The 27,125-nt window shown below is 42.7% G+C and overlaps 2 protein-coding genes across 22 annotated transcripts in view; both read right to left on the reverse strand.

The window, feature by feature from the left end:
* The window catches only part of PPP3CB (protein phosphatase 3 catalytic subunit beta), a 44,720-nt gene extending 41,454 nt beyond the window's left edge, over positions 1 to 3,266 (reverse strand). For all 8 annotated transcript variants that reach the window (XM_065638551.1, XM_065638548.1, XM_065638550.1 and 5 more), the window contains exon 1: positions 2,812 to 3,266. In XM_065638551.1, the coding sequence (XP_065494623.1) occupies positions 2,812 to 2,881 (70 nt within the window). In that variant the 5' untranslated portion in view covers positions 2,882 to 3,266. The remainder of the gene's footprint in view (positions 1 to 2,811) is intronic.
* A 1,186-nt stretch (positions 3,267 to 4,452) lies between these two features.
* Positions 4,453 to 27,125, reverse strand: part of USP54 (ubiquitin specific peptidase 54) — a 114,894-nt gene continuing 92,221 nt past the window's right edge. For 6 of the 14 annotated variants that reach the window (XM_065638701.1, XM_065638703.1, XM_065638698.1 and 3 more), the window contains 7 exons: positions 25,786 to 25,975; positions 22,117 to 23,573; positions 19,678 to 19,796; positions 17,966 to 18,106; positions 15,611 to 15,797; positions 14,203 to 14,860; positions 12,753 to 13,987 (listed from right to left, as the gene is read on the reverse strand). In XM_065638701.1, coding sequence (XP_065494773.1) covers positions 13,963 to 13,987; positions 14,203 to 14,860; positions 15,611 to 15,797; positions 17,966 to 18,106; positions 19,678 to 19,796; positions 22,117 to 23,573; positions 25,786 to 25,975 — 2,777 coding nt within the window. In that variant the 3' untranslated portion in view covers positions 12,753 to 13,962. Of the gene's footprint in view, positions 4,483 to 4,654; positions 5,399 to 5,478; positions 5,565 to 8,809; positions 10,391 to 10,797; positions 10,948 to 12,752; positions 13,988 to 14,202; positions 14,861 to 15,610; positions 15,798 to 17,965; positions 18,107 to 19,677; positions 19,797 to 22,116; positions 23,574 to 25,785; positions 25,976 to 27,125 lie in introns of those variants that run through there. The other 8 variants (XR_010606453.1, XR_010606451.1, XR_010606452.1 and 5 more) reach the window with 8 other exon arrangements.

A 27,125-nucleotide genomic window follows, 5' to 3' on the forward strand; every position in this document is an offset into this window, starting at 1 on the left:
AACCCCTTCCATGAAGAAATGTTTCCTAATATCTAACCTGAACCTTCACTGGTGCAACCTGAGGCCATTTCCTCTTGTCCTATTGCTTGCTACTCGGGAGAAGAGACCAACACCCTCCATGCTACAACCTCCTTTCAGGTAGCTGTAGACAGTGCTAAGGTCTCCCCTCAGCCTCCTTTTCTTCAGGCCAAACAGCCCCAGTTCCCTCAGCCGCTCCTCATCACACTTGTGCTCCAGATCCTTCACCAGCTTCATTGCCCTCCTATAAATGAAATGTCTCAGCAGGGAGAGACAGAAAGCCTGGGTGCCCCAAGGATGTTTTTTTCTTGGGGACAGTGCTGGCATACAAAAAAGTAGCATTTTCAGAACACTTTTACACTTTTTTTTTTCCTCTTAAAGTGGATCACATTATGTGAAGAAAACACAAAAAATTATTGCCTTAAAAAGAATCCAAAACCTTATTCCAGTAAATAAATTCACTAATAATTATCAATAAATAAGTAGATACTTAGGAAAAAAAGAGATTATTTCTACATTATTTTTTATGTGTTACAGAAGTTGAAAGTATAAGACATCATGCAAGCATTTGAACTGTTGTCTTAACAGTTTCACCAGCACGCCTAGTCCACACTTTTCCAGTATAAAAAATTAACACTTTTAAGTCTTCTGGTATGCAGTGTTCTCTTGACAAAAGCAGGTGGCCCACCGTGAGCAGCCCTGTATCTGTAGTCTATTCATCATAGAATAGATAAGAATATGGTGAACATTTCTTGGTAGGCAAGAGGCAACACGTCTGTTTGTTCACAGGGATATGACATAGTTTTCACATTTTAACATGGTTTCAACAAATGTATTCATATTGCATAGATACTTCCACTTAGCACTGACATAACCTGCAATGTTGCGCCCCTGGGGTTGCTGTCTAAAAAGAATATTTCCAACTGTACTGCACCTAATGAGGAGGGTGGGGAGGAACCAAACCACCCTGTCCTGCAGATGAAGAACACAGCTTGGCACAGCTGTCCAGGCTTTCTCCAGAAGCCAGTGATTCAGCATGATGGGTATGGACGGGAGAGGTCAACAGAAGGAATAGAAAAATGCTGCTATATGAGCATTTGACTGGTTGTAATTACATCAGATGAAGCTATCAAAGCCTGATTATCTTTATAATAGTTCTGTATCCTACACTCCCAGTTTCAAAGAAACACTGTAACCCCAGGGTGTAATCCCGTTAGAATGAAGTCAGTCTTAGCTATGATTTTAAACAACCAGGTGCACAGGCCACATTTAACAAGCTGAATTAAGTGATTGGAAATCAGCAGGTTTTCCAATGCACTCTGAAGTATCTAATCACTTAACCTTAGGTCTCCTGCATTGCTTGAAGAACAATTTGTTACAATAAATTGCAGTAAAGTTACAAAAACTTAGCAAGTCTACACACTATACACTAAAGTAGCACTAATGAGTACAAGTTTCCAATAGACCAGTTTTAATGTTTTCTACTTCTACTGTTCCCATTTGTTCAAACCAATCAACAGGTTAAGCAATCCAAAATGAGTAACAAATTACTGTGAGTAAAGCTTTCCAGCTTACTGGAAAACATGTTGATTTCCAAAATAGACTATGAGATTACAAGGGGTTAATTAAGACCTGCTGAAGACATAGACATCCTTTTCATTTCTTGAGACCCCCTATTATATAAAAAGTCAAATGAACAGATCTCCACCCCTTTGAAATCAGTCAGACTCTGTGTTCCTAGGAATGTCACCTTAAAAGCAGATTGCTTCATGCACAGCCACGAACTCCAATTGCCCAGGCTTGCTATCACAAATGTCCACACTGCCGTAGTCAAATACAATTCGATATCAAAACCTTTGAAATCAAAATAAAATGATCTATAATTTGAGTAAACAAAACCTAGAAATTCTTTGAAGTGTTACCTATGCTATCTTCTTAATTGTCGATTTAGATCTAATGAATATGTATCAGGATACTTTAACTGCGAAGGATCATTCTCCCTGCAAATGCTGACACACTTGATGTGCTCTGGAGCAAGGATCTTGACATTTTACAGCATTTTTATCACTAGACTTTCATAAATGTATCTACTTTAAAACGTTTTATTTCTTCTTCTGGGAAGCATAACGTTCTAGTTTTAAAGACTCCCAATGAGATTGTGCTACCTAGAAGGGCCACGAAGAAACAGATCAAGGTGAATTTTTTCCATCAGACCTGGGAACCTGAGACCAGCAGCCAATCGAAAAGGTGGCAGCGCCTTCCCACTGCCTCCTTGGCAGCGCCCTCAGCTCCTGCAATTACAGGGATCTCCTCTGCGCAGCCAGAGGAAAACCCCCGCAGGGAAGGCGGCGCAAAGGGCCAGACCCCCGGCGGGGAAGCCGGTGGCCCCCGGCCAGCAGAGCCCCCGCACACTCGCTCCGACACCGCCAGGGCGGCAGGCCTCGGGCAGCGCTGCCCCGCTCAGCCGCAGCGGCAGCTCCAGGGCCGGCCCGCCCCCGGGCCCACCGCCGCAGGGCCAGCCCCGCACCGCGCTCGGCCTCCGCGCCTGCACACCCAGCCAGCCCCGGCGCTTCCCCCGGCGCGGCGGACGCGCCGCTGCCGGCTCCAGCTGCGGGCAGCCCCGCAGGAGCCAGACGCCCGCGCCGCTCTCCCCACGCCTCTCCGAGCCCGGCCGCCCCCGGACTGGCCGGCGGCCTCCGCTCCGCCGGGGTCGCGGCCCTCGCCCCCCGCCGCGCCGGGCGGCCGTGCTCCCCGCACGCCGCCGGGCCAGGCCGCGGCCGAGGGGACGCTCACCCTTGACGGCGCGCTCGCTGGTGGCGTGGGGCGGCAGCAGCAGCACCTTGCTCCCCTCCTTGGCGGACATCGCTGGGCGCTGCCGGGCTCCGGCGGCGGCTGCTGGGCGCGGCAGCGCCTTCGTCCGCCTCCTCCGCCGGCGAGCTGGCGGGGCGAGGGGCGCGCAGCGGCCGGCAGCGAGGCGGGGCGGGGGCGGCTAGAGGCCCCGGGCGGCGGCGGCCCAGCGGAACATGGCGGCAGGCGCGGCTCCCAGCTCCTCGCGCAGCCAAGGGACAGTTCGCCTCGGGCCCGGCATGCACCGCGCCGCCACCCCACGAGGGGACTACGGGAGCGTGGCGAAACTCCCGGCTGCGCCGCGCCGCCAGGGACCGTGGCGAAACTCCGCTCTCCCTGGGGCGGCGCCTCCGCCGGGGGGCGCGGGGCGGGGCGGAGGCTGCGGCCCGGCGCCTCCGGGCTCTCCCCCCCGCGACCGGGGAAGGCGGGCGACGAGCCGGGAGCGCCCCGCCGCGACGCTCCCCCGCCCCAGGACGGGCGAGCGCCAGGCCCAACCTGGCGGGCGGCAACGGGCCCGCGCGGCGCGGGGCGGTTAGGGGCGGTGCGGCCGGCGGCCCGGCCCCCAGCGGCCCCTCAGCGGGCCAGGGCCCGCGGCCACCATGGAGAGCTCCGCGGGGCCGCCGCGGCCGCCCCCGCTCCCCGAGCCGGGGCTGCGAGAGGCCCCGCCGGCGGCAGCGGGGCTGCAGGAGCCATTTTGTCAGGCGGAGAGGCCGCCGGCCCCGGCCGGGCTGAGCGGGGCTCAGGCAGCCCCGGGCACCAGCACCGCCCACCTGCAGCACCCCCGGAAGCATCCTCGGGCAGGGCCAGGGCCAGGCTGGGACCGAGAAGATCCCCCGAGGAAGAACCTGGGCACGACTCACGGCAAGCTCCCAGCGCCAGATAATTCAGCCAGGCATCCCTCCGTGCGGACAAACGATACCCGGCACTGGCTGCCCCCTCCCACGCCCCGACACCTCCCCATGCAGCCCTGAGGGGTAAGGGCACTGCACTCCTGGCAGAGACCATGGCCTTCCCGTTATCTACGAACCATGCAAATTTTGGTCCAGCCATATGCAGGGCATAAGATAGGGCTTGACCTTGGGAGAAAGGTTGGTACAACTGTGCTAAATCTAATCTGACCCTTCTTTGTGACTATTCCATATTATATTCACTTTACTGATTAAAAAAAAAAAAATCTAAGTTCCTGCTCTCTTTCCTCCAATTCAGTATATCGTCACAGTTATAGCAGCATAGGTTGACTGTAGGACTGCACTGTAGCAGATCAGAGGAAGTAGCTGGGTTAAAAAAGCAAAGCTGAACAAAAAACAGCACAAAAAACCTCAAACCAAAAACACTCTGAACTTGGTATCTGCCAACAACCCAGTCAGATCTAGCAAACATCTAAATATGTACATACAACAATATTTAATCAAATGTATGTATAAAGAGTTGCAGCTTTGCATCTCAGCTAATAATACGGCTCTTATGTATCACCTGTACTGAGCTGTGCAAACTATTTCATGCCATAAATCAGGAATTTAAGAAAGAAAAGCCATTCAGAGGTAATAGTTTCCAGCAAGGTCTTGGTTCTTGCCTCATTGAGGTCCAACACAAAAGGATGACATCTCAGGTGAGTACCTGCCATATTGAGTATGAAAAGCTGTTTGGCTTAAGCAAAAATACATTAAAATTAATGGGTTAAGCAAGAGCTTGGTTTGACCTTGTTTTTTTATTATATGGCCAAAACAGTCCAAGGAAGAAACTTGGAATGAAATATCACTATAGAGACATTCAAAGAAGCAACTGAAAATTTTAAGGGAATCAGAGTTATAAACCCTTGGGTTATTTATTAATGACACTTGTAAGGCTCCAAAGTTTTGGAAAAACAGAATTCTATTAATTCCATGTCCACGAGTAAAAATGTGTGCGTGCACACAAAGAAAGAGCTGGGATACACTAGAGCATCATGAAAGAAATTCTGGATTACTATTTTGGATTTACGGCTAAGCTTTCCAGTAGCAGGAATCACTACTTTATACCACATGTTCTGCAAATGTCTGTCATTGTACAACCAATTTAAAGGGCTTTTTTTTAAAACAGAACAAAAGCTCATTTGCTTCAATGCCATGCACGTGTATCCATTCAGAACATGTACCAAGAGCATGGGATAGGAAGGCCAGTAAGTAAATGTTGCTCCTACTGACTTAGCATTAGCTTAAAGTACATCTGGAATAAGGAGCAGGGGGAATGAATTCAGTCTCATATTTAGAATCAAGAGAAGCTCAGTAATAAATGCAGTTTGAATGTCTGACAGCGTGAAACAGCAGATTCTTTTAAAGAAATTAATTTATCCATACATTTCCAAGCAAACGGAGAGCCTGAGACCTTGCTGAGTGTTGTCAGGAATCACCTCTTCACCTCACCTGAAGTGCAGTTGCAAGAGAGATGCCTCTCACTTCTTTCAGTCACTCGCTTCTCTCATCAGCCCGCAGCCAACGTGCGTCTTGTCTCCTGGGGTACAAAATAAAAGTGGCTGACGCAGTCAGAGCTCTGGCTGAGGAAAAAGCATCATTTTATTTTGTTACAATGCTGTGCCAGGAGACATTATCAGCTTCTAGGCAGTGTATCCAGTGCCCTGCATGTTGAAACACTTCCAGTCATATCCAGGTATCACCTGAAGAAAAGACTCATACAGAGGAAATCTTGATGGTTTCTTCCCCCTATAAATACATCAGGTTGATGTGATAAATGGTGTTATGTCTCCCTACAAAAGCTGATGGATTCAATACCTCTTGTATTTAAGGAATCAAACAATTACTACTAGCACAAGGAGACTAATGATTGTAGGAACTTAGGAACACAATCACCAACAGAAATGTGGCCTTGAAGGTAGAAGTCAGTCTGCCTTTGTAATCTTGACAGTTTCCCGCAAATCTGCCATTAATGCCAGTTAAATGAAAGCATTTCTGAAAAGCAGACTCACATTTTACTTCCTGTTCAGCTTTGCCACCAAGTGGCCATTCCATTCCACATGTTTTAATACTGAATTAAAAAAAAAAAAAAAGCGCCTGATTCCTATTCTGACTGGATATTCCAAACCCCTAGCTAGCACTGGATTGCTTTCTGAACAACTGCTTTCCTAAGGCAAAAACAATTCAGCAAGAGAAACACATGGAATAATCATGCTAATACATCTAATTCTGTACTATGGGGAGTGGAGCCATTTGGGATGCAGATGATCCCCATCCTCCTCCTGCTCCATCTCAAAGCAATACACACTGAAGCTGCAGGCAAAAAATGGTTAAACAAAAAGGTGTTATGTTAAAACCTAGACTTTTCTGACACCTGCCCTGAGTACTGCAAGGCATAGTAGCAACTGCATTTTAATAAATAGTCACCTCAGACAACAAGTGCTGGCTATTGAAGTTCAGAGAGAAGTTAGACATAAAAACAACCATGTGAAATTCTGTAACCATCTCATGCAGGAGGTCAGATGATCGGAACAGTCCCTCCTGACGCTAACAGCGACATATCTTTAAAACTGGCACAATGAAATGTCCCAGAATCATCTAATTACCCAACAAGGACTTTTAAAAAACTCTAAGAAGGAAATTGAATCACAGGAGAGAGAGATATATTCCAGATCCCAAGAGAATGATGCATAGAGCAAATCTTGCAGAGATAAACCAGGTCTGAGAGGGGAAGACGTGCTATAAGCAGAATAAGATGAGGAAGACAAAACTTTTAAGAGGTTGTTCTGTTTCATTGACTCTCAGTAATGACTGCTTGAAGCTGTCCTTTCTGAATTGCCAGAAATGGTATTGTGGTTGGTATAAACTGTGAGACTGCCTCAGAACAAGCCACATTTTATTTTAAATACATTTTAGCACATTGTTTTATTGAGTTTCAATATGGATACTTGAAAGCTTTCTTTTAAGATGACACAAGATTTCCCTGCCATGCCAAGCCAATTTTATATGGCAAACCTCATTATCCATAACACAAGGCATCATTCAGAAAGGTTGAAAGCATAGTCTTAAGCTTCTCCATGCATTTTCTCCAGCATCATGAAATCATTATCACTGCAATACCTTAGTTGCCAATGTTACCCAGTACTGTGACGCTGCACTGACTTAGAAAAAACCCACAACAAATTATCAGACAGTTGCTGGTATAAATTCCAAGCTACTTGACCACTGCGGCTCTATCCTGTTACAGTCCCTTCCTGTGCACATTTCCCTCATTCCCCAATAAATTCTACAAACAGGCTGTGGAAGTAGAGACTACATTTAAAAAGCTAGTCAAGGCCACAGTCATTCCCTGCATCATATTACAACTGCAAGAAACAAGCTACGGCAACCCAGCCTGTGCCACTTAGCCCAACTCTTGAATTTTAGGTGATTTTTTCGTACCAAAACCTACCAGCCACATCTCTAATTTAAATCTCACACCTCTGGAGTACAGTGCCTCAAACTCTTCCTTACATTCCTCAAAACACCACTCAATTGCTCTGCTTAAAGCATTCTTCCTCCCACCCTTATTATCTAGTTCAAACTTTTCCTTCCTTAGCCTTAAGCAATTGCTCTTTCTCCTGCCACCCGAGACCAGGCAATTCCCTCTCTTAATTTATCTTACTACCTTGATGATATTAATAGACTATGATCCAGTCACCTCTACTCACTCTAAAAATTGGGTTCACTCTGCTTTTTGCTGTCCTCCTTTGTGTTTTCTCTACTCTCAGAGCTCCCAAAAGCAAGAGACTTAACCAACAAAGTATTCAAGGTAAGCACATCTATGTATAGGACCTCGTTAACAAATGACCTTATTGCTCTATAACAGGAACTGAGATGTGAAACAGTGTGGGTTGTTGTTTTGTGTGGGGTTTTTTTGTCTTTGTTCTTTGTTTTTCGCTAACTTGGATAAGCATGTCAGTCCTTTAACATAATGTCCTACAGATCACAGAAATCCCATTAAGCAATTTTAAAGTCAGCTGTGGGGGGAACAAACCCACAAAGGGCAGAGATGTGACGACTCAGTTGCTGAGGAGTACGTGCACTCTTTTCTCACAAACATATCTGGCCATCATTACTGGATGCCAAAAGTGTAACCATGCTTCCAACCTATCCCTCTGCCTCCTTTTACCAAGCTACTGAGACCAAACACCATCAAGTATTAATAACAATTAACTGTTCCATTGGGACTGGATAGCTTAGGGATCCTCATAACTGGGCAAACCTGAGGTCATTACTAATAGTTAAATGAATGCAGAAAAGGATATCCCAGAGTAATCCCACGTAAGGATTAAAAAGCTTTTCTACTACATATTTTGTCCCGGTAACTTTATATGCAACTAGACAATTATAAAACCACTGGAGAGATGTCACCATTTCCCCTCAAACTATGAGACGTTACAAATTTGTTTTCTGGTCTCTACGTCTCAGCTCTTCACAGGAAATACATCCTTGTGTTCAAATCTGTAGTTCATTGTGAAACATTAGTTGTCTCCCACACACATACCTTCCTCTCCCTCTTCAGATGAGTACAGTATCATAAACACCTGACTCTTATATCTGCTATATTAAATGGCTTCTTTTAAGCCTCTAAGGGCAGTCAACCAAAACAGTTCCTCACCATCAACTAAGTTGTTTTTTTTCCCATGTATCTGAAGAAATTAACCAAACTACCAAAGCAAATGGCAAAATTAATGCATTATTAAATCAAATTAGTAATGATTAATATATAGGGTCATGAACAACCAGTTATTTCTTCTTGAATGTACTTAAAAATACATACCTGATTTCTAAAAACTTGTAGCTGACTTAATGGTATAATGTTAACTTGCATTTGATCAACATATTTTATATCTTAAAAAAAAATGACAGTCTGAAGCTTTACAAAAAGCTGAAGTTTATTATGCTGTATTGGAACCACAGGAATTTGAAAGCAAATTATTTTCAAGCAATAAAACATATAGCTCCACAGCAAACAGAACCCAGAGATTTTTCAAATGGCATATAAGCTATGATGGTAGGCTATACAATATATATCTTACGACTAACACTTTGTCAGATGAGAAGTTTAAATACACATTCATTAGTTAAATTAGCCTTATATGCAGCATTCCAGCCAAGTAATTCAAGGTAAGTCAAGATTTGTAAGTCAAAGCAAGTTGTGTTCAACTACTGTTTATTTTTCACATAGTAAATATTGCATGTTAACATGCTCATGCTTTAATGTGCTTTAAGCTACTTAAGACAATGTTGAATGTGTTTTTTTTGTTTGTTTTTGAATAAACAAGAGTTCAAGAGTTCTATGCTTGCAACTCCCTGAATTGACTGTCACATAAGAATTAACTGGTATAAATGCTGAATAATAAAAACTTGGAATGATAGATAACACCCTGGACTGCCATCAAAATCACATTGCTTGAGTAGTAAAAAAGTTACACTAAAATTTAACAATATGAAATTATTCATAGATTTGATTTATTACTAAAGTGCAGCTTCATTGTACTCACTTTTCTTGTGTATTTATGTTTAAAATTATTTTGATTAGTTCTATATACACACATAAAGCTTTTCAAGGCTATGATTCTCTGGTGAATCATCTGGGACTGGGCCATCCCAAACTCAAGATAACCCTCCTTCAATAAATCTAATGTAAGTTAGTTCACAAATAGACACTTGATGATCTTATTCATGAGTACAGTCAGTGCTTACTCACTCAAGAATGAATACTAAAACAATTCTGTTGATGCCAATAAGGAAGTTTAGGTTTCTTCAGCTGAGCTCCTCCATTTGCACCTGCTTCCATAAACTTGCTAGCAAACACATTCAGTGTTCTGAAATGACCGTATGGTTGATCTTCATTGGCAATTTTCCATTAATCAAACAGCAATCTTGAAAACACTTCCTAATTTTGTGTTGTTTTAAACAATAAAGAAGTCCTCCAATGAATTAGAAGAATGATGCAGATATTATAGAAAATAATTTCAGCAGTAGTTCAAGAAAAAACCCAACTCATTAATCTAACAAGCTTTTTCTAAAACATTTTCTGAAGCTTTAAAGGTAACTATCAGTGATAGTAATGGTGGAAGAACTAGCATAAAAGGAGTGTTACAGATATCTAAGTAGGCTTGAAAAAGTTCTGGACTGCGCAGTAATAAAATGCTAGAGACAGGAAGCACAGAGGGATGAAAATCTCATATTTGTGCCTTTTCCCACCCATAGTGCCAAATGGGAGACAGCACAGTGGCAGGAGACTCCAGAACGCATCTAACCTAAGTGAGGTATTTGTAAAACCCAAGCACATTTTTATCTTTGCCCCAGCTGGCATAAACACTGACTTAACCTACACTCTTTGCCCAATGTCTGTCTATTTATACATATAGCAGTGGTATGGAAGTGTTTCTGCACAGTTTCATTTACCGTGGCATGAACATTAGGACTCCTATAAAGAATATTGCCTGCTCTCCACATCAGTCCATCTTCCCCTCTCAACAACTTCAGTGGCAGCCTGCTGCTGACGACCGTCTCTGCACAGGAATCTATCCATTGAAAGAGAAAGAAAATTCAGGCAGACCAATTACTGCGTGTTCTTTGAGTAAAGAGATGTAATGCATACATTTTCTTTCAATTTTTCTTTTTTCATATATATGTCTGTTTCTTCCTATTCCAATCCACCCTCTCACTCTTGTCTTTCGCTTTCCTCCTTCTCCCAACACCTCAGCCCTGGACACAAATGACAATGGATCCACAACCTGCGTGACTACCAGTTATCTGGAATCCTACCTTCGCTTTATACATCCTACCCCAAGCACTACTGGGAAGCCAATTTCTGTACTGCGGGCAATCACAGAAAACATCAGCAAGGCAGTTTCTTCCCTCTTCCCTAATTCCCTGTGTTTTTAACGTGGGTGCAGCAGCCTTTGTTTAGGAAGGCGGGGGCACTTACCTTGCACTTTCGTAGCTCATTTCTGTAAAGCAGAGCACATCTTGGTTAACTCACTGGTGCTGCACACTCCAGCACATGCTCCATTTGAACAAAGCTACTGCTCAGCAGGTCTGAGTGGGATTTCCATGAACAGCATGCACAAACTCTTGTCTTCAAGAGAAGGAACTGTGTTAGGTAGTTCCTTTTCCATATGCAGAAGGATATTTACACAAATTTGCTACTGCTAGAACACCAAGTTACGCTTATTATTGCTTTTTTTTTTTGCTCCCTACGTAGCTGGGTCTGAACACATATTACAAACACAATGAGAGATCACACAAATGTAGGGAATAAGAACTTTGTTTTTAGGAGAACCGAAATTACTTCAAAATGTAAATTTGAACGTGTGGGGGTTTCATTTTACTTAATTCCATCCATCAATCCATCAACCTACTCTGCAGCCAGTGACAGATATTTTACAAAGTAAGTCCTGGTTATGTTGCATCAAATCTTACAAGCTTTATAAACTCTAAGAGGAAAGACTGTTCCAAAATAGCTGCTGAATTCCTTGCAGAAGCTCTGTCCTCACCCTTCTTATAGGCAACAGTGAAATTTAATGAGCTTTAAACTAATACATATTTATTTTTCTAGGGTTTAAATAGCCAGTATATACCACTGAAGAGACAAGTTAGCAGTTAGTCTAATTCATTACAAGGTAAATATTAATTTACTGACCTCGCTAAGACTTGCAGGCACAAGCTATAGATGAAGTAAAGGAATTTTTCCAGCTTCACATTTTCTATCATGTTAAATATATTGCTCAATCTACTTCAGTTTGTTTCTGTTCTGATATACCAACATACTGGTTAGTATGAAGATACTTCAGAGGTTATGTCCCATCTTTTCCTTTTCAGGCCTCTGGTTGAGTTAATTAATATACACAGGACATTTACAAATTGGTTTTGAAACCTGGTAGATAGATCCGTGATGATGGAATAAAAACAACAGTTCCCTTTATAAAGAAAGACTGGATACCACCAATGATTAAAACGAGTTGCATCAACCCAGGATTATTCTGCAGAGCTTTATGGAATTGTACTTCATCCTGGTAGCTAGGATTAGAATAAATAAATAAAAAATAAATCTAAGCATGCACATTTTCTTGATTTGAGAGTGCTTCATACTCCATATTGATTCTTTAAGAGGGGACTCTGTACTTTATTTTGGCAGATTATTTTTTTAGATAATCGAGTTCAAGACTACTTAAGCCTCATTCCGCAACCTGAATTTTTTAGAGCTGTAGTCACACAAAGTGTCAAAATACTTATCCACATCCTCATTTGCATCCTGTAACTTTCTCCAACTGCTGAAAGTTAACAAAATGCTGAAAACAAATGGGCTGCTTCTGCCCAGGTTCCCTCTAATCCAATAGTATCATTCTAACGAGAGAGACAGAGAGAAAGTGGGGGGAAGACATGGGGAGAGAAAACTGCAACAGGAGGAATGTTTCTATCAAAATATCCACCTCTGCACTGCAGACGCTTCCTAAAATTGTAATTTCTATGGCTAGAATCTTCGCAGCTGGCTATGGCGTGTCCATGTGCAGCCAGAGAGACTAACAATTCCCCATCTGTTCAGAAATGTTAATCAAATAGTTGTTACAGTAAAATAATACTCCACTGGTTTATATTTAGAAAATTAGTAAAAAAATTAGTACTGATGAAACTTTGATGTCATTAAACTCACAAAACCATTATGTGAAAAAGTAAAAAGTCGGTAGGGCTTTTTGGGGATGGAGGGGTGGGAGAGCGCTTTGTTTTGGTAACCACAGCTAGCGAGGGCAGTTACGTACAAAGTGTGCAAGACAATTCCAAATGCAAAACACAATTTAGTATGATGCAGTGACACGAGACTGTAACAATAACAGATGTCATAGCAATTACTTATAAACAAGAAACTGAGAAATGACATTTATTAAAATGAATGAAAGTCAATCTCAGAATAAACAGCAAAACCTGATGAAATTCCACCAAGCACTGCGCTGCCAAACGTAGGCTCAAAGGAAGCCCCTCAGCAGCGCACAGGCGGGAGCGGGTTCCCAGGAGGAGCTTGCACCAAAGGGCAGCCGGGACCTTCGCTGCCTGGCCGCACTCCTGCTCTCCACATCAGCAGTACCAGAGCCCTCGGTGCCTTTAAACAGCCCCAACCACCACACCTGAATGCATTTGCAAGAGCAGGGCCGCAGCTCTCATTAAATGACACTTCTCAGTACACCAACAGTTTCTAATGACCTTTTTTTGTATAAGCGTCCTGTCTGCATACACCACCATCTTGCACAGATTCTGTAGTTTTCACTCCAAAGAAGTTTCAAAATACGTTTCAAAGGACGCTGCTAATTACTGTTCATTATGACGGGAAAGTTAAGTACAGAGGAGTGATAAAACACATCAAATACAGGGACAAAATTAGACATGTCCTCCAATCCAACTAAATACTACATAAACTTTGTTAATGAACTAGAATAAACAGTTTACTCATGTTTGTTCATGTATAAGAAAATAAATCAGCAATTTTAGGCCAACAGATGAGTAAAGCCAAACAGCAAAGAAAGCTCATACACAGTCAGGTAAATAGAACTATTTTCATAGATTTATTTGAAAAATACTTACAAAAGCAAGTATGTTTAACACTAAAATAGTTAAACTTATTCTGTGTTTACATTGGTGTAATTAAGCGTGCAGCATTAACAGTCTTTCCTGTTTGAAGCATTGTTAGTTTGCCTTAAGGAAGTGGGAAAAATTCAGGTTTACTGATGAACAGTGTCTTCCCTGCCACTTCCTCAGCAGCAACTACAGCTGTGATCTCTGCCCGAGATCTCAGCAAACTGAAAACTGGGTTTGCTTTTCTAACTGCCAGCCTGCCAAGTGCAGATTTACTGCAACCTGGGAGGTGGGAGAGTTGTTGGTGGGTTTTTTTCCCCCCTAGGAAGGAACAGCAGAGAGGAAGGAGAGGAAAACAAAAGGATTGGGTTTTTATGTGAAGAAATTACCAAAGCTACATTTCATGAAAGAGTCCTTAAAAATGTCCTTTTGTTAGTGGCCATCTTCCTTCAAAACATGCACATACTTCTGAACTTACCCGTAAACCAACGCCCCTGAAGCTCACCATTCCTATAGCACTTTTTTGCTAGGAGAGGCCAGGACTGGAACAGCTAAGATTCTCCATCCAGACAGCAGTTCAGTAGTGTCAGAAACAAAATACAGTGCAATTAGTTTCCACATATGGTATAGCTACATTTTAAGACAAAACTGGCACAGATAACTGATTGCAAGGGTTTGCTGTCTCCATGTAGTCTATGCTCTGGCAACAGCTACAGTCTGTTCACAGAGCAGTTTATTAGGGCACATGGAGCGGATGGGATCTCACCAGCCACTATTTTGCATGGTTCCAGTAGCTGCTGCTGCTGCTCGAGCCAGCATATTTCTGTGTGCCTCCGAAGCAGAAGAAAAAGTCCCATCCATCACACGCACTGGCAGCATTCGCCTTCTGCTGGGCTGAGGGGTGTAGCTGTTCTGTCGCCAGTCTTCTTCTGGGGGCATATCGACTCTCCTTGGACCCGGGGCCTTAACACACGAAGGGGGCACAGGACAACCTTGAGAGGCACCGGGATCCCAAGAAGGCTCACGTGGTATTCGTAAAGTGCTGTAGCCTGCGCTGGCCGGTAGCCTGCAACTGCTGGCATAAGATTCATGCATTTGATGTTGCGAAGGCTGCTGGAGGAAGCCTTCCTGTAAACTCTTGCCTTGCTGGCCAGCATTTTTCCCCCAGAGCGTTGTTAGTTTATCTGGTAATGTGGCTGTTTGCCTGGTGGGGTAGCTTGTGTTCAGCCAACAGCCAGACACACTTGATGCTCCACCTCCTAAATGTGGGTTAACAAGAGGCTTTTGCCCCTGGGAGAGGGTGCCTTTGGGTGCACAAGGGAGACTCCCATAGCTCAGTGCCACACCTGGGTAGTCTTCACCTTGGAAAGCTTCACCCCTGTCAGGCACAACCAAAAGTTTCTGGATGATGTTCTTCTGATCTCCTGGGGGGAAAAAAAAAAAAAAAAAAAAAAAAAAAAAAGAAGAAGGGTTTGCTTAGCTGTATTTTTTGTTTCATTCTCTTGGAAATTTCAGCTATGGGCAAGAGGGGTCAGAAGAAAAACAAAATCACTAGTACATCCAGTTACTGGTTGACATGCAATTCTGAATAAAAACTAGCTGTATCCTTTCTAGCATTCACTTTCCTCACTGCATTTCCTCCTTATCCTACCACAGCTGCTGTCACAAACTTCAGATTTCTTTAATAGCCCTTGTGTCACCAAGGAGGAGCCCAACAAAATATTTCAAGGCTGGTGGATCAAACTGGTTTTGATGGCTGTCACAGGGAAAATAATTCTCATGCAGGAATTACTTATTCCTATTGGCACAGTTACACGTGTGATTTTCTGTGATTTTCTAGCTTGTGGAATTACTCTCATACATGAGAACAAGGTGGTGGGTCTTACTGCTACTTTTACACTAAAGAAAATACCTCACAAAAATGTGAATATTATTTTATATAAAGTCATCATACTGTTTCCATAAAGATTTTTCCCTTTTTTATGTCCACTTAGCACACACTCACGGAACAACTTAAAAGGGCAGAGAAGAAGAAAAACAGGGTGATTTGTTCTTCCAGATTTCTGGAGGAACTCAGCCAGATGGTGAAACATCATTATCAAATACAAGATCTGAAGAGTTGTATTTCAGCAATATTTCTGATCATGAAGGAGGACGAAAAGTCCTGTGATTACCTGACGGTTTACGTGCCTTGCCCACCATGCTGGGCATCAGTACATCATGGGGTAGGTGCTGCACCTGGTTTGGGTTGTGCTGGGGATCAAAGGGAAACACAGGAGGATCATGGGGGAAAGGAAGGGAAGTGGAGCTGGAAGAACGGTGGCTGGTGTCCAGTGGCATTTTCCTCGCATTTGGTGCTTCCTTTTATAAAATGAGAAAGGAGAAGAAAAGAACATAAAATGATGAGTAAACACAGAGTTGGGTTGAATCAAGCAAAGACGGTGTTGCTCCACAGAAAGGGATGAGTCACTGGAACAAAAACATGCATCTGTATGTGAAAAAGAAATACAAATAAAAACTGCATCAATCCAGTAAGGTTCTTACTGCAGTGGAGGGCTACATAGGAGGATCATTTGACTGGAAATATACCAAGGAGAAAAAAGCAAAAACCAACAGTAACCACTCATGGAGGTTTGGCTCACAAACTGAACCCACAGAACCATGGCAGGCCAGTCAGCATTGGAACCACAACGCTACACAAGCCACGGAATATAGAACGGTATTGCTGATCCTTCCTTTCTATTTTCTGGCAGGCTTTACTGAAAGCTCTGATTCCAGACAAAGAACAGATTTACCTTTTGCAGATGAAGTGTTTACCAGTGCTGTACCACTTCCCTCTGTCAGGAGGTACCTACCCCAAAAGAAGGGATGGCTGAACGGCACAGTAACAAACCATCACAGATTTGAGCCCAGTGACTAACTTGACGAGTGGTGACAGCCAGCCATCCTACCAACCGCTTCTATTGCAGGGATAAAAACCTTCAGCAGAGCGGAGTGGGGTTGGACAGCTAGCGGCTTTTAATTGCTTCTGTCAGTACCTCCAGGTATGTGTTAAAGCCCTCAACTAACGCACACCGAGGAGTGAACATTCAGAAGTTGACATATTCTTAGCTCATGGTACATAGCAGGAAGTTAGAATCAGACCAACCAGTCTACATAACTGATTTTGCAACTGACACTCTTTGGCCCTTATTATGCAGCTGGTTTCAAATCAAAATTAAGCACAGTTCACAAAAAATTCAATCTAAGCCAAACCTTCACATTACTATTGGCCATGTTGCAAAACACCAACAATAATCTGTTTCTGTTTTCCTCACTGGCCATTTTAACTTGCACCTAAGACTACTTAACAGAGATAACAAGAGAAAAAAAATAAAAATAGATCTTTATTTTTATTTATTATTTGTGTGTAACTGGCTGTATTTTATGTACCAAGTCTTGAACTGTCTCCCCTTTATGCTTACTTTTACTCTCTAAAAACGCTACTTGCTGAATATATCCACAAAGGAGCATGGCAAGTGGTGTCTTCTTAAAAATCGTAGGTGTATTAGAAGCTGTCCTGATTTTGTTAAAAACAAGACCAGTTTCTCTTCTAGTGAATTTTCCTTTCAGCTAAGTTCTTCTAAGTAACTGCACTTCTCTGAATTTGGCTGCTTGCTTTTGCAGACAGTAGCTGATAACATAGCAATGGAAAGCAAAATACTGATAAAATGTATGTCTCGTAAGTGAGAGATGTGTATTTGCAAGGAGGGGAGAACAGAACAGGTGACTAAAATTGACCAACTAAGTATTCCATCCCATCCACATCATTCATCATATAAAGGTGGGAGATCATGAGGGTCTCGCTTTCTTCGACTATGGCTGGCACCTGGGGAGGACCCTGCCTGTTGTCCCTGTGATCTCAGGCCTAGTGACAGACCCTGCACCCCTGAATCCAGTTCCGGTTTGCTGCAGAGCCCAGCCCAGGATCTCTGGGTGCCTGCCCTGCAGCTGCCGGAGCAGCCAGTGCTGAGCTGTGCCGGGAAATTCAAGATTGGTTTTGTATATTTTGTATTATTTTCTGTATTTTATTAGTAGCATTAGTAAAACATTTTAAGCTTTTTTCCAACTTGCAAGTCTGTCTCTCTTTTCCTCCTATCGCGAGGCTCTGGGGGGAGGAGAGGGGGTTAACAGAGAGCCCTGCATTACACAGTGACAGAAGCTTTCTTGAAAATACTTAAGTCAACTGAAAAAAAACCATTTATACTGGATATTTTTGTATACCGGCAAGTAATATTAGCTCACATGCTTACCAGCTACAGCAGGTACTACTCTGCAATGACTCCTGAAAAAGAATGGCTTTGTTACTTCAATAAAAGCTCATTCTTCTTCCAAAAAGAGAACAAAAATTCACAAAGACAAGCTTTCATAATGGCTTGTTATTCAGTTGTCCAGTGTCTTGTTTGTTAACTGCTAAATGCAGACAGTGAAAACAGCAACCCTGCACACAGACAATGGCTCTTTGGAAAGCTGCACATCGCTCTACTTACAAAACTGTGAGAAGAGACCAAGGTCTCTTCTCTGTTTGAGATGACTGTCCCACTGAGACTGCGAGCAATGCGACGGAAATTCTCTGCACTGTACATTTCCTCCTCTTCTGGCTCCCTGCTATGTTCTCTGGTACATGTGACCTGGAGACAATATCACACATTTCAGAAAAGGCTCTCCATAATACCAATTCTGTATAATAATTATAGGGAAGAGATCAATATCAATCTAACAGACTACTTATACTTCAATGAAACTCCATGACCTTTTATTTTTTGAAATCATTCATTAAGGTATTACATTTAAAACTTAAAGCAAATGGTTCTGTTTGGATCTGGTGATTAAAAATGTTATTTCCTTATACTCCTTCTTGCTTTAGTAAAAGTACACCGATTTATTTGTCTAAGTGAGATTCATTCTTTTATAAACACCTAAAGCCAGGACAAAAGTCTCCACTGGGATGAACCTACTCAAGGACTGACTGCTGCTACAGGCATCACTGTCCCCATAGAAATAATCATGGCTGCAGCTGACAGCCATCCTATGCTACAGTACTACAGCCTTCTCATAACCAAAAAATACTTAGCGTTACTTGATGAGTGCTGGATGCTAGTTAATCTTACGTTAGCAAGGGAAATGTTTATTCTTTCTTTCTTTTTCTCTGTTCTATATAAGCAAGACCACTTAAGCTCCCTTTAATGAGTATGGAAGTATTATAGGAAATCTCATTTCCCCTTGAAAATACCTGAATGTTTTCATGTTCTTCTCGCACTCTGAGGCAACCAACTACAAACCTTAGCAAAAGTAAATTATCCCCTCCTTTCAAAATATTTAGTGACACAGTAAAAAAAAAAAAGGGGGGAGGGGGGAAAAAAGCGCCTGTGCCCCTGCAAGTGATAACATCAAGAAGCAGTTATCATAAGTTGTGACGCAAGGTGGTTCATGTTGATACGACCAAAGAGACTACGTCTTAAAGTTTTCAGGGGTATGTTCCTCAAAGTCAGAATTTAGATAATTTGCATGCCAACTGCATGCAGCAGTCACTCATTGTTTAGCTTGTAAGGAACGTTTAACGAAGAACTGCTGTTTTTACATAACTGAGGACCTGGCGCCTGACTCCAGCAGGGGGGAAGGACCGAGAGACATCGGACTATGAATCCTTAATGTAAAACAGTCTCTTCCCAGAATATATACTGATACCTGTATGCATACTGATACCTGGTTTACAAGTTAATTTAGGGGGAAGGGTAGCCAAAGTACCAAGAATCCGTATCTTAAATAGATTGATAAGGGGAAGGGTATTGTATGTAAACTGAGGCAGGCGTCAGGGGTAGTCTGTAAACCCTGAAGTACCCAACCAATGGGGAACAGGGGAGGGAAATTGCAGCTGGGATTTTGGAGGGATATAAGCAGGGGCTTTTTGCCCTATTAGGTGTGCCTACCTTTAGGTAGAACACCTGGGGTTGCAATATCATTATTAAAAAAAATCGCTTTGCTGAGAGATCCTGCCTGAGCCTACTATATTTGCAAAATAATTATTTCCTACAAGCTGATTAATCTTGAGATAGACTGCACTTAAAATTCTCTATAACGTTAGTATCAATGACCCCAGTACTTTTTTCATAATATATTCCACTTCTCCCACTGTAAATTATTTCAGTTGCACAGGCGAAGCCCTTCCCTCTCTAGCACATCTTAAGTAACAACATGTCACCTTGGAGACAGAAGAGACAGTGGATCCACACAGACTGCGCTCGATCTCCGCTGTTGGGGTTTTCGAGAGCCCCATGCCAGCTGCAGCAGGCAGCTTCCTCGCATTCATGTTCACAGAGACTGGGAAGGAAAATGGTGTGGTTAAATTCAAAGCTTGATTGCATGTTATTGCATATTTCTGACTATCTTAGGTCTGACTCCAGCAAAGACAGATAGACTATACACACAGAACTAGAAGTCAGAGATCCTTTGAGCATTAATACATAAGCTACCTTCTGGCGGCATTTCAAGGGAGGAGTCTCAGCACACTCACACCTGCTTCACTTGCCCTTTTGCAGGCTTCTGGGGAGCAGTCAACTGAACCATTTAAGAGTTAAATGGTTTAATCGCACACCAGCACTTGTCTGATACAGAGGTGAGATAGCTTAGGGTGCCTAAAGGGACAGGAAATCAGCGACCAGGAGCAATTTATTAAAGCTACTTGGGATAAACAAGGTTCAAGTTCCCCACACATTCACCTTCTTCCCACCAACGCTACAGTTTGTCAGCCATTTGCTGTGCTAGTTAAATAGCTAAAAGTATAATTTTAAACTAGGATTGCTACAGTTGCTTCACTTCAGTGCAATCCCCACCAAACAGTTATAATTCTAAAATTTCTCATGGAATACACAGGCAGATCAATGGCCTAATGAAAACAGTCATAGAGAATCTCTCTATAAAGAACGAAAGGTGATGTGCTGGTAACAACATATTTTCTGCATTGAGGTGGCATTCGGAGGATCAGGTCTTTGCTTTAATCTCTGTTGTAAAGCTCCAGTAATGGAACAGAGGCATTTTCACCATGACTCTGAGTGCAAAGGTCTGACAAAACCAGTTGATATGGGGCAGAAAGCTCAAAGTGCATTTGAAAATGCATACATAATCCAAGTTAAAAGTGAGAATGGGCTGTCCTAGTCCCACTCAGGTGATTTTCGACCACTGGTTCAACCCTTATTTTCTATACAGAATTTGTAGAACTTCGGAAGAAACATCTGAAAGTCACAGCAAACCAGAAGTGAAGATCTCAAACACAAACTTCACTTTAGAAGAATATTCATACCTCATATCCCTCATACACGTAGCAGGAAAACAGGCAAGAGAAGTGTCAGCATAAGAAATAAGGCACTCGATGACAGAATTCTGAAGCTGTAGCTAACACTAAAGCAACCCAGCTTTATCCTGTTAGATTTCCAGAAATAGCTTCAAAAAATCAGTAAGCTAAGTACGAACACATAAGACCTTCTGATTCAAGCCCATGCAAGACAGTATCTGCAAAGGTGTGAGGTCAGATCTTGCCTAACTCTGAAAGAAAACCAAGGGACAACAAGTGGGGAATAGCCACCTTTGGATGTGTCATCTGGTCTGCCAGTGGAGTGCAAGGCAAGACGGTTTCATAGAAAACTCAAGCTGTTGAATAAAAACCTGTTCAAGAGTTTATTGCAGTATTCACTCTGGTTACAGCCCGGCTTGATTTGTCAGGAACAATGGAGGCTCTGCCTCCATGCATGCTGGGCAGGGGAAAACCTGTTTGTGTATGTATTGCAATATATATCACATATATACATATCACTTTGGTACCCATCAAGTTTCAGGCTGCTTTGTAATAGACTAGAAAATTTTTAGCTCTTTTTACACAGATCGTAAAGAAATTTCCTTCTCTTCTGCTAAGCAGAGAATCAGTGTTGCCCTATCTCAGGCAGGAGATTAGATCAGTTTAAGTGGAACCACACTGCTGTCATCAGACTCTAATTGCACGTCTCCGCCAACAGCTGGATGTTCTCACCAAGAGCAACAGAATCTGTTCATTTGCAATCCACAAGGTGTCAAGGATCTTAGTGCAGATCATGTACCCCCTGTGCTGCTTTCATATGTAATTTGCCAGAACTTAAAGCAGGCAGTCCTTAGCAAAACACAAGTTCAGCTCTCATAGATCTGGAAACACTTTTAAAAGTTATTCCCCTCAACCAGGTACACACTAAATTCTCAAATACAATACAATCAGGTAAAATTCACAAATTTAGAGAACATAAACTTCGAGCATATAAACAGTTTAATAAGTTCCAGAGGTGATGCAGGACTTCTAAACAGCAAAATTGGGCAGCCTGACCTAAGCAGCTAGGTCCCTACTTGAAAACAGGATCAATTATTTCTATGTCACTCTTAACAGATGTTGCTCTCTGTTTGCCAAGACCAACAGCTACTCTGCAGCCTCCCCAGGCAGTGCTGTCACGCTGCTTCTCTACCTATGTGGTTAGAATGTTTTCAGAGTCTGCAACCGGAATCTTTCTGCATCTGTGCACAAATTCATGGCCATTTAACTAAATTGACTGGAAAACACACCTCCACCTATACTGGAGTACATAGGCAGGTCAACCAAGGAAAACAGCTGCATCATTCTTACCTGATTGGTCAAATGGATACCTAGCACTGTCCTGTCTTCCCAAGAAAGACCTAGTGGCCTGAGATGCCTGCAGACTAGTCTGATAGAGGGATTCCAGTTCTGAGAGCTCCTGTTCTGTGTCTTGATTCCACTGCGGATGCAGATGTACTGGGATCCTGCTCAAGTCATCTCCAACTGCTCTCTGATCAGAAAGAGGTGGACTCCTCCCAGGTACAGGAAGCCATTCAGTATTCTTATTAGCCTTCTGAGAACTGTAATACCTAGTAACATTATCCACCCAACAGTCCACAGGCATAGAGGCAACCATGCTACTAGTAGCTCCATCATCCACCTGTTTCATTCCACCGTCACGACAGTGCCTTTCCAGGAATGGTGCAGGGTCTGCTATATTCTGTCCACCTCTTCTACACAGCTCTTCACTGGGAGAACAAATACTCTTAGAAGCAACACGCTGGGCACTAAAACTCTCCAAAGAAACTACCCCGTCCCTAATATCCACAGTTGAGTGTGATTTTTCAGAAGATTGGATTTTGTTCTCTTGGTTTTGATGGATTAGCTGTCTGTAACCAGAGGATGAAGAGTTGATGAAAGATTTTTGTGTTAACTTTGGAGACTTCTCATCCTGACACACTGCAGCAATCCAGCCTTTTTCATGAGTACCTTTTCTCTGGGAGACTGCATGCATTTTCTGAAACTGCTCTGCCAAGGAGCGAACATGTCCCTTTGTACTAAACGCCTCAGATTTGCAACCTTCTGCTGTGCCATATTCATCCTGTGAGGGTAATAGAATCTCATGGTTGTTTGCTCTGGAGTACTTATTTGTTTTCTGCAAGGGATCCAAGGAGCACTGCCGTGTAGGGGATGAAGTTGCAGGGGTCATTGCATGATAGTCCCCTAAATGATCAATGCTGGGCCGCACTGGAGAGCTTGCAAGTTTGGAACAAGGACTGTGCTGGCTGTCCTTTTCAGGAGATGCTGCTTGTGGTGGATGTGGACAAGGAAACAGTGTGGGCAAAGACCCAGAGTTTACTGTGTTAGCCTTGGATTTGTACTGAGGTGTGAGAATGGGCATTATGTTATGAACCTCTTCTAACTTGCTGCTACTGCAGCGTTCCCTATAGTCTTTTGGCCCTGTGGCTGTGGTGTCAGCAAATTCCACACTGTGGTGGGCATCGTTCTCAGTTCTTGCAGACCTCTCTGCCAACCCTGGCCTATAGGGAAAAGAGGGAACTTGGTCATGAAAATCAGCAGAAGCAGACTGGAAGTTTGGAGAGATCCTGTTGGATGGATTGCTTTCAGAAGGGGGCAAGGAGGAAGACTCTGGATATAATGATGAGTGCAATTCATGGCAGGAAGCAGGTGGGTGGAAGAAAGAACTGGACCCAAATTCCACTTCTTTGTTGGGTTCCAGTGGTAACTCCTGGCTCAGCAGTACTTGGAGCGGGCCAGTCTGTTCACTAAAACACACAGAAGGGTAAATGATTAGCAGTAGTCATTGCTTACGTTTATCCTTAGGGTGCAGAATTTGCACTAGGTGACATATACCTCAACACAATTTCTTTGCTAACTGTATTCTGTTGAAGACTTTACATTAATTCAGCAGATACATGTTAATCCTTTGCTTCTAACCCTGATTTCCTACTATAACTGATCTACTGAATCCATTTCACACTTTTAAGAGCATTTTGTTACAGTTAGGCTCAAAGTATTCTTGTACAGCACCCTAGGCACTTTAGCCAGCAGACAGAGTGTGTGTAGGGATAACTATAAGAATAGTAAAAATAGCATTTATATAAAACAACTGTTTCCAACATGAACATCTCAGATATTTTTCAAAATGCTTTGGACATGTTCATGATCTGAATGTCAACTGACAATATTTCCATAAGGTCACCTCTCTCCAGGCAGCTTCATGAAGAATGACTTGACAAATGGAAGGAACAGGTTGAAATTTCTTTTATATCTCCTTTCGATTCTGATGTTTGAGATATTTATCTAACACATTAAATAAAGTTCAAGCTAAATATATAACTATCATTTTGTAAATAATTTGTATCCTAAGTATACTTTTAAAAATAATTTGTATTCTTTTATGCACCCACGCAAGACAATTATATCTGTGGGTCGTACATGTCCTTGGTATTCTTCTGCATTTATTTAGCATTTTAATGGGCAGACAGGAAAACCAGTAGTAAGTCCACGTGCCTGTGAGAAAATTACAGGCCACAAACAGGTCCAACAGAGAACTTAAAGAAACTATAACATCATTGCTCTGTGTCCTCTTTGAGATGCATAGAATGAAAGTTATCATGAAGACCTAGTGGGTACGTGTAGCAGAATGACCTTGTCTGTGAGCAATTGCGAACTTTTGCACTGTCTACAACATTATTTGTATCAAAGCAAGAGTATGGAACTCTGGTTATAAATATTTTTTTTCATTTGCTGTAATATTAACATTTGGTTGGATATAACTTTTTGCAAAAGTAATGTTCTTTTCAAAGAGCAGCAGTGAGCAAGTCCAGCATTAAACAAAATCAGTTTAGAGAGATCTTCTCTTTCATTTTCTTAGAATCTGCCAAAATGCATAATTGGGGCTCTACACTTCTCCTGTAAAAGAGGATATAATGGACCCCTGATTGACAAAAAGATCAGCTCTTATTACATATAATTCAGCTACTGCAGCAAAAGAAAAGAACATTATGAACTATAGCCTGTGCAAATTAACTGAGTTTTAGTATACAGCTGGATGTGGCATTTTAAGAAAAGGAAAAGGATTCTCATCTGATATTTCATCTAAGCTTTTGATAATACAACATGTAAGAAAGGTGAGAGGGAAGTAACAGTTCAAGAAACAGCCTAGAAACTGGATAGGGATGGTCTAGTGCTAGGAGGGAATGGCATGGGAAGAAAGGATTAAGCTGCATGCTGAAGAGGGTAGGAAGAAAGGATCGGTTACAGCAGAGTTAATTATGCTACAGTCAAAGTCAGTATGGAAGAAAGAATCATGAAGAGACGCTGAAGAGGCTGCTAAGCCAGGCTACAGGATGCTGGGAAGCACAGAAAGGAAATGAAGAATGATACAGCATCAGGGAGAATAGTCAAGGTGACAGGATCTGGATCCAAGAGTTGTACCAGTGCACCACTAGAGAAGTGGACTAGAAAGAAAAGATCAGTGAACCTGACACTTTTCTAGCTACAGAGCTCTAAAACAAGCTGGTTGCTGTTCCCAATATAAAAGCAATTATAACAAGATTTTTACTGTAGTACTCTCTTTTATTGAGTCCTGAAACTGCTCTTGATTTTTAACAGTTGCACATTTTATTCAACACCACCCCCCTGCCCTTTTTAGCCAGGTTATTGTCTATCATATTCTTCCCCTTGGTGCATAAAATATCGATGCTGTCAAGCATTGACTGCTACAATTCTTTGTCACAGACCACATTTTGAACACATGCACATTGAACTCAGCTGTAAGGACTGGGGGAAGAAAAAAAATGGGGGTAGTTGACCATCTCATAACAGGATTTAGCCTAAAGAAGAAAGGAATAGGGAGTAACACTGTAGGATTTGGACTGTCCAGTGGAATATATATAGTTTGCTATTTCTTTCCGGACTGTACAGCTCACAGATGCAGCTCAGAGCTGGGTCTAGGCAATATACTTGGACTACCTTGTAGACTGGGCCATGGTGCCGCCCTGTGGTGGGTGGCAGGTTGGCGGCGGCGGCTGCGATGGCTGTTGGTGCTGCATGCGATCCTGGAGGCTCCGGGCTTTTCGGATACTGATTTGCAGCTTCTTATCGACTAGGGCTCTGCTGTGAGTGCTAGCGCTGGCATCATGCATGGCAAGTCTTAGTTTAGCTAAAATGCAAAAGAAAACATAGCAGAAAACAAACAGAAAAAAGGAATAAAATTGAAAAAGAAAAAAGAAAAAAGATGCAGCAAGAACATAAAACATGGACCATGCAAGTACTGCCACAAAAGAGTTCACAAGGATGCTGTTGTTTCCATTAATGCACATTCAGCTTAGCCAGGTGTTCAAACACATTAATCGAAACTAAACCAAAATAAAGTAAAAAAAAAAAAGTTATCCATGTTTTAGCCCAACTTCTCATCTCCTTCACACAGGCTCTTTCCAACTCTACCAAATTGGCGCTTCATTCGGTCATCTACCCTCCTTCATCCTCCATACCTGGGACTCCCTTTATGTGCAGGAATACCCAGCTGGGATTTGAGATTCAACATATTCCTTGCTGGAATGGAAGCTGATAGAGCTATCACAGCAGCTGTTTGCTGCGCCCCTTCTTCTGCAGTCCATAACAGCCAATTTCTAAATGCAAATGCACGGAGCTACCCAGTCTGTCTGCAGCCATTCTATACAGACAGAGAGGAGCATGGGGTGAGACAGCCAGCCAGTCATAATGGAAAAAGACCGAAAATAAAATGAAATCATATAGCACATTCTCAAAGGTCACAATGCATTTAAGCACTTTAGTGTTCTAATGCTTTTTTCTTCATGAAAGTCAGGTACAGCACAGCTCATTTCTGTTAATCCAGAGGACTCGAGTGGGCTACTGTTTTCTTCCTATTCTACACCCTCCATGAGGAACAGGGGAGCTTAATGTCCTTTGTAATTTGGCCTGAAGACTAGGAAAAACTGTTGAGGACTGAGTGGCAGAGGGAGTTACCTACGGGTGCTTGCTGAAATGCACCATTTAGCACCAAAAAGGGCACACCAGCACCCCCGTGCTGTTACTGCCATAGCACTGGAGAGAACAACAAAAATGGATGCAAACATGAAAAAAACAGAGATGAAGAGGAATAGGACTAAAATCTGCAAAAGGGAATGCTTGAAAAAAGGAAAGATTCTGTCTCCCTGCATATTCCTAAAGACCAGCTGGATCCCCATATTACTACCTGACCATTTAACATGACTCAATGTTTCAGATTTTTTTCTACGATATTAGTAAACTGTCAAAAGCGCAATAGCTCAGGCGGTTAGAGTTACTTA

This window comes from Caloenas nicobarica, chromosome 7 (assembly GCF_036013445.1).
Source record: "Caloenas nicobarica isolate bCalNic1 chromosome 7, bCalNic1.hap1, whole genome shotgun sequence".
Taxonomy (NCBI): domain Eukaryota; kingdom Metazoa; phylum Chordata; class Aves; order Columbiformes; family Columbidae; genus Caloenas; species Caloenas nicobarica.